Here is a 7,968-nt window from a genome sequence, read left to right on the forward strand (position 1 = left end):
ATGCTTCTTGACAATATGCAATAGTATTAAAAATTTAGCCCTGATGGCATTCATTCTTGGTGGAAACGTAATTACAAAATATTTTGTAGTAACTATTAAATTCCGGCCGAAAACAGTGCACGGTTTAAAAAAGAATCATTTCAATGACGGTCCATTCTTGCGGTCCTGAAATCGCCACTATTTCCGGCCTCTCCAACGCAACTCGTTGTCCAGACGTAAATATGCTGCCCGACGCCTGTTTGCAGGTGAGCCCACTACAGTTGTTATACATATCTAAAAACCGAAAAACTTTTAGGCGAAAAAGGCACTATTCCAGGCCCATTTTTGATTTTTTTGCGATATTAGGTAAAAACAGAAGCTTCTTATCCTAGGAAAAATAAAATGGGAAATCTTTCAAAGGTGGCACACTACCTTTAATTTCCAACTACCGATCAACGGGGATGGGTGGTTTGGCGGCATGATGGACGACGGTGAGAACAGGGCGCCTGGGGCGATTTGATCAAGGTTCGTGAAATTTACACGTGACGTTTAGCATGTAGATTGTAGAAGGCACACGAAGGGGGAGAAGCTACAAATGTCACGTGACTAATATGCCCTCCGGCGCCCTGTTTCACCGGCGTCCATGATGTTGGGTGGCTATGAAAAGCTTTTACAAACATTATGCCTAAAAAACATTTCAGAAAGCGGCTCCCGCACAAAGCGTTTCATTTTATGGTTTTGCTCTATGGAGGCTTATCCGTCGACCGCGAACCAAAATAAGGGCAATTTGTCTTTGACCTCGGAAAAGTGTCTGGTCACCTGACCTCTGGGCTCTGCTGGACCAAAAATAAATCAGCCTGACCTCACCTGACCCTAGCTTCTCCAAATGTGTCACGAGACAAATTTTGAAATAAATCCAAAATGCCACAGACTTCGTTTCCAAGAAGTTCTAACAGATTCGGACTGTGAACTGTGTCGACGAATGACCTGACCATAATATCAGATACCACCGGCTTCATGTTGTCTAGGCCAGCATCTTCATTTTTCGTGAAGCTCTTATACTCGGTCAGGAACCGATCAGCTGTAGGAGTCCGATCGACCCCCTCCCCCTCCCCTCCCCCCGGCCTCTAGGTACATTAGCTGCTGTAAATACGCCAATAAGGACAAGGGTGGACCCGAAGAAGAGAAAGTTGAATACTAAACACACTAATATGTCCAAAATAAGCTATGGATTTACTTGGGGTACTCCTAAGGATATTCGATGGGTAGTCTTGGGATTTGAGACGAGAATCCTGGGAAATTCTGGTCGAGATCTTGGGATGGAGCAAAAATGTGGATGGCATCACTGATGATGAACGGTAGAACGGCATAGATATTCCCTGAATTAAAGTTTTGTTTTGTATACCTTATCATGGTAAGTCAAACTTATTCATAATTAAGTGTAAAGGTACCTACATGGAATGTCGTTTTTAATTTAACTTCCCTCTTTGCCAGCATTGACTAATTAAGTAGGTAGGTACCTATTACCTGCATCATTTCATGCCTAACTGTGGCTTCAGCTACTGTGTGTGTGTGTGATAATAATGACTGCCTTTATTTTCAGCATGGTGACAGTTCTATTAATTTCCTTCTGTATACACTTTCAATATGAATGCAGCTGAAGAATGTCTAGTTTGCGGTGTTGCCGAGCCTCAACAATACGAGGAAAATAATGTAAGTATGCAGTCATGGATGAAATGGTCTTACACTGCTATTGTGTATCACATTTTGATGAAACAATAACCTAGGTTGCTGTGTTCTCCTGGGTACTTCTTTCAATATTTTAAAGCATGATTTTTTTCAGTGTTTTGTAATGGCCTTACGTACCTGTTGTAATAAATGAACAAGAAAATGAGTAGGTAAGCACCTATATTTTTAAACTAATTCCTAACTGGCAATGACTATAGTCAATCATTAATTTTTGTTCAGCAATATAGATAACTGTTTTTTTTTTTAATTTGGGTCAATCGAGTTTGAATTCATGCCTGAAAATATGTCAAGAAATACTTTCAATGAATTGTTGTGCCTTCCAACTGTGAACTGACCACAGGGTAGGCACTATCAATAACCCTTCATTTTCCAGGCCTCCTTGCTGCCAGTCTTGGCTGGACTCCTGGGACAGGATCTGGAGCCTGCCCACATGTCCTCTTGCTCCCTGTGTCAGAGGTGCCACCACATCCTGTCAGAGGCTGGCTCACTGCAGCAGAGACTGGGTCAACTCAAGGAGGCCATTTTGAGTGTCTACAGGTAGGTTAACAGGTGATTTCTGTTCTTTGTCTTTCTCGCAGCTCTGCTTTTTGTGTCCATTTCTGAACCCATTATATTTGGGAAGGATTCTCTCCTTGAATGTGAATCTTGTTTTCATATAAGTTATATAACTGTTAGAGATTTAACAGTAGCTTTGGCATATGCCTTTGATCTTAATGCTTAACTTATTTTAACTCTTTGTTCTTGATTTCCTGGTTGTATTCAAGTGCATCTATTCTAACAGACATCTCATTTTTTCAGGCCAGTGAAATATGATGGAATCACCCAGGTGCCACTCGACAATCACAATGGCAGCTGCTCTTTGCCATTGTCATCCCAACTACCTGTATCAGATCCAGCGACCTCAACAGCCAGTAACCATCCTACTCAACATTCCATGACAGTGGAAGCTACATTGTCATCTACTCATTCCTCACATGAAGGTGTCACTGAGCTAGCAAGAAGTGGCTCATCGTCTTCAAACACATCAACCATGACCTCAAATCAACCATCAATGGCATTATCGGGAAGACAGGACATACCCGCCAAAAAGTCCGGAAAGCCCGCGAGCACCGCGAGAAGGCTTCCCTGTCCGATCTGCGGAAAATCTGTAACGGCACGGTATTTACGGGACCATCAGCGGCAGCATTCGGGTGAACGACCGTTCCCATGTACCTTGTGCTCTCGCTCTTTCGCCAAATCGAGCGACCTTTCCACCCACCTCCGCCGTCACGCGGGTGACCGTCGCCATCGCTGCTCGCTTTGTCCAGCGGCGTTCTTCTTCCCCCACGAACTGGCAAACCATCGTCACACCCATGGCGATACGAGGCCTCATCTGTGCGCAAAGTGTGGCACGGGATTTCTCAGTCGGGCGGGACTTCTGCGTCATCAGCGTGCCAACCATCCCGAGTCACGCGCGGGAGACACCTCGGATGGCGCGAGCGTTCCGCGCGAACCGCGCTACAAGTGTGCCGTCTGTGAGAAGACGTTTACCTGTGAGCAAAGCCTGAAGCGTCACGAAAGGGCGCACGGAGCCGGGAAGAGCTACATGTGTGAGCTGTGTGGTGTGACGTACAAAACGAGCACGGCGCTGCGGTTCCACACGAGGAGGCACCACAGCGGGGAGCGACCCTTTCAGTGTCAGGTGAGTCCACAGGGGGTTGTACGGATCAGCAGAGGGGAAGGGATCATTAAATGGTGGGGAGGTTTGGGCTCTTTGGTCATTGCAACCACAGGTTTCCCGTGATGTAGCTGGAATGATGTACTGTTTGTTTTGTCATTCATGTAGTTAGTTTCTTTCGTTGAATTGTTGAAAGGGACTGTAAAAATATTTGTAATATCACGGAAGCTGGTTAATGGATGCATTTTTCTCGATCGATATGCGCCTTTGCAATCTGCATTGCTTCATTTCCTTCCTAGCATCGGCTCAAATTGTCCCTGTTCCATCGGCTCTTGTAAATCGTTCCTTCAGCAAAAGGAGTCTTCGACGTCAACATCCTGAAGCGTTATTATTTCACTCCGTTTGACATGCTGTCTTGTTTCCTGGTATCCTTCATCAAGAGACTAACAAGTCAGCTCTCAGTGGGTGAGTCTTGAATCGCTGGTGAGCCTCCAAGACTATGGAGAATCATTCCAGTCACTCGCTCCCCGTTTCGAATTTCGAAGTCGTCACCAATCCGCTTCCGATCTCTTCAATCTGCTCCTGATTGTCACCAGCCTACTCCTGATCGTCACCAGTCCGCTCTTGATCAACTTGAGGCGCTTTTCCTGGTTTTGCATCGAGTTCCTTCCATTCTTACTCCACTGACGATTTTCTGCGCATGCGCCTCAGGTGTGCGGCTGCCAATTCATCACGCGTTCTGTGTGGCTTCGGCACCTCCGCGTCCACACGGGCGAGATGCCGTTCCGGTGCCAGTTCTGCGGCACAGACTACAAGGACAAGCAGAAGCTGAAGCGACACTACTCCAACAAGCATGCCGCCGATGTGGAACGAGTTGGAGTGGAGAATCTGAAGTACAGTGCTGCTGAGGTGGCGCCTGTGACTGCTACAGGAGGTGGTGGGGTGGACCGGGCGTCAGAAGGGCAAGGCGTGAGCTCCGGTGCGTCGGGAGATACACAGCAGTCGCTTGGGGCCATTGTGGAAAGAAACGCGGAAGGGTCTGCTTCTGGTCAAAGCGCTTCTGATTTTGATCAAGGTGGGGTTCAGATCGAGGTCGGTGGTTCCATTTGGACTTCGGAGCAGTGGAAGGAAGCGGAGAGCGTTGGACAGGAGTATAGCGATACTAGCGCCACAGTGGCAGACCCGGGAACTGTTAGTGAGCTGCAGGCTCAAGAGATGTCGGCTGTCGAAATGATGCCAGATTCTTCAGTTTTGACGCAAGGAATGTTATATGAGGCGCATACGGCGCTTTTTAATTACTTTTGATTGTGACTGAAAGGGTTTAACTAGCCTGAACGAGATTAAATACGTTAAATCAAGTGATCTTATGCGATCGTTCACTCTCCGAAAATCCGTACTATCGCGCCACTTTTAGAAAGAGTTAAAGAAATGCTTACCTTGCTTTGGAGATTTGTACTGCATCAGTTAAGATCCAAGAAACATTCCTATACTATTATGCTACTTATAGTGATTTGTTGCATCAAAAATGTATTTGCAACAGAAGCGAGATGGAATTATATAATTATAGGAAGACATTATTTTACTCAGGAACATGGAAGCATTTATGTGCTAAGCTGTGCCTCTAGCTAAGTACTTAGCTATGTCCATTAAATTTATAGTGACGGGGTACTGGGGAATTCCATTGCAACTGTTGTGGACAGATATTTGTCGTCAATTCTTTGCGCACATATCAACCAAGGCAGTTGGTCAGTGCGCCATCTTTTATAATCTCCCACTTTGTAGCGTCATTTTTGTTTGTGTTTAAATTATGGATGGTGTAGTATGATCCTTTTTTGTGGAGAAGTTGTGCTGTGATTTACCTCAGACACTATTTTTGATAGTATGACTTGTAATGCGACTCTTGTGCCTTTGACGCACGGTTTGCAGCCTATCTCTTTACATATCGAAAGCGTGTTGCTAATATGTGTCCGTGTTCAACTTTTTGTGATTTGATTATGAGTGTGTATGTGAATGTGCGGGTCCATTGCGCTACACTCAATTTCGTAAGCTATTTAACAATATTTGTTAAACATTGTTACGTGATTTGAGATGTGCCTTACTGGAGGCTTTGTGAGTCTGTTAGGCTTAACGCCCGTTGAAGGAGGGTTTCTCGGTAGGTATGTGTCATGATTCATTTCTGGGAAGGTTTGTGATGGCAAAGTTGTTGGACCACTGCTTTGTCCTACCGGTAAAACTAATTTTAAAATCGTCACTATCCCGTGCTCTCTGTAATATGTGATTTCGATTGGCTGTTAAAACAAAAAACTATGAATTTTGCATATTTTCCATGTTTTTTATCATAAACCAGATCACGTGTACTCTCGTTTTCGAATTGACATTCACCAATATATGGACATTATTTGATTAGGGCTTCATAAATATTTTATTTTTATGCGTCAAATGAAGTGAAGCAATGCCCGTATTTCATTTACGATCGTTTGAAGTTTGAACTTTGCATTTAAAGCATAAAATACCCATGGTTGTTTCAAAATACAAGCTCAATTGCATGCAGTCTGTGTGTACGCACCGCTCATTTCGGCAATCAGGCTGATGTGATGTCTACTAGTTTCTCCGAAGCTCATAGCTGACCAAATATAGAACTGACGAGCTCACGCTGCTTTTGTATTGATTCGCCTTCTGGTATCCTGCATTTAATCAGCTCGTTCATCATTGCTGGATGCTCTACTGACCGCAATTTCGGTACGATTGCTCGACCTTCAAGTTTGGACGGCGGAATGGATTTAGCATTGGTAAATCATCGATTCACCAAGTTCGCCGACGTACTTTATCAAACTTTGGCTGACTAGGCTCAAAGATCGCATTGAAACCAGCATGAATGAGTGTCGTTATAAAAGCAGCTCCTCAAAGTTTAGCACAGTACCAGTAAATATGACATTTCCACACACTGTGCTTACCTTTGGCGTCACCAACCATAGACTACACCGAACAATAGCCGGTCTCGTACCTACCTTAGAGAGTTCGTCATACAATAACTATTGTCCAATCAACGTCTAGGGCCATGCCGACCAACAATGTCCTGGTTGATGTGCTTGGGACGGACTGCCGTGCATCAGATGGTCGATCGATGCGTCCAATGGACTCTGTCCATCGCAACTGCTAGTTGATTATGGTTGGTTCATGAATAACGTCGCTGACATGCAACCATAGCAACCGGTACACAAATATTGTGCCACGGGGTTTAGTCAATGTAGTGAGGGAACGGAGATTATAAACCCAAGGCCCCATTAATATCATTCCAGATGGTGTTTCATTCAAACTTGTTCCGGCCGAGCCAAAGAAGCCGACTGGGTAAATACCTATATTATTATTATTAACTCTTTTAGTTATTGCCGATACTTTAAAAACATATGCTTCCCTTCTTGGTTTTTCACGTCAAGCTTAGCGATATTGTCGAGCGTCGATGCCTATCTGACGCTGTCGGTTGACTTTCTAAAGAAGTTGTATAATGTAGGCATTAGGTATGCAAAAGCGCAAGTCCAATTTATATTACGATCTTCTGCTAAATGTTTCACTGGTAACAAGGTTCTCCTTTCTACAGGGAGCTTGTTCATTTCTATCGTCGAACGTACGCCTTGTCTAATGCATGTGCATTGTGCAATGTCACTAACGGTAACCTAGAAACCTCCAACACCTGTTTTAGGGCCTTGTCCAACACCAGGGGCGTCGAAGTCTAGTTCCTACCAACCTGGCACTCCCATGCCTACGTCACCACGAGGACGCCCGAGGGCATTTACATGTTGAAGATAGGGAAATTGCCATAGTTTAGAGCCGCCTGAAGGGCAACCTTGAGATAGATGGTAATGTAAATGTGTGCCAATATGATCATCAACATGTTATTTATCCAAATCCAGGGCCAATTAATCGATAACCTGTCACGTTTTCCAGTGGTGATGCGCTAACGTTCGTGGTTCTTTCAGCCAATAAGGGTGTTTCATAGTGCGATTCAGACGCATTATCGACTTTAATGCCATAAACCGCCACGGAACATACGATTTGCAGCTCCCTGGCGTGATAGCTGCCAGTAGGGCTCCGGAGTCGGAGTCATGAAGTCGGTCGGAGTTCACAGTTCTGACCTGAGTCGTCAAGTCGGAGTCAGAGTAGATTTTAACCCGCGCCCTGCTGGGGGGGGGGTGTTTGAACACCCCCCCCCTTGTGGTTTTTCGCGAATATCTCAAAAACGGCGGCGCGGAGCGCCGCCGTTTTTGGTACACCTTATCATACATCAATTCTACACTTGTTGTGAAAATTTCAGACCAAGGTCATTCAAGGTCAGGTCACCAGGTCACTTGAAGTGACCTCACCTCATAAAAAAGTTTCAATGTCTGTCATAGCTACACCGAGTGACCGATCGCTTTGAAACTTTCAGCGATTGCTAAGAGCAATAGCACGTACAAAATGTATATCTCAGAATTTTGATATCGATGACCTAAGGTCAGGTCAATTTTGCGACCTCCCCATTATAAGTCAATGGGAGAAAATTGAAATGCGCCTCTTTTGGACGAAAGACATTATAAACACTCCCA

General features: G+C 44.8%; 1 protein-coding gene across 4 annotated transcripts; it reads left to right on the top strand.

Annotated features, from left to right (window-relative positions):
• Positions 1-204: 204 nt before the first annotated feature.
• Positions 205-5,931, top strand: LOC122366767 (zinc finger protein 668-like). Of its 4 annotated transcripts, none has more exons than XR_006253942.1 (5): positions 205-245; positions 1,583-1,692; positions 2,102-2,265; positions 2,527-3,409; positions 4,097-5,931. XR_006253942.1 is itself a non-coding variant. In XM_043339332.1 (5 exons), the coding sequence occupies exons 2-5, from the start codon at positions 1,627-1,629 to the stop codon at positions 4,688-4,690; spliced, it is 1,707 nt and encodes a 568-aa protein (XP_043195267.1). In that variant the 5' UTR covers positions 545-576; positions 1,583-1,626; the 3' UTR covers positions 4,691-5,931. The 4 variants fall into 4 exon arrangements, 3 of the variants coding, with proteins under 3 accessions (XP_043195267.1, XP_043195268.1, XP_043195266.1); XM_043339332.1 differs by lacking the exon at positions 205-245 and adding an exon at positions 545-576; XM_043339333.1 differs by lacking the exon at positions 205-245 and adding an exon at positions 1,331-1,393.
• Positions 5,932-7,968: the final 2,037 nt, after the last annotated feature.

This window comes from Amphibalanus amphitrite, unplaced genomic scaffold (genome assembly GCF_019059575.1).
Source record: "Amphibalanus amphitrite isolate SeventyFive unplaced genomic scaffold, NRLGWU_Aamphi_draft 000829F_arrow, whole genome shotgun sequence".
In the NCBI taxonomy this organism is placed as follows: domain Eukaryota; kingdom Metazoa; phylum Arthropoda; class Thecostraca; order Balanomorpha; family Balanidae; genus Amphibalanus; species Amphibalanus amphitrite.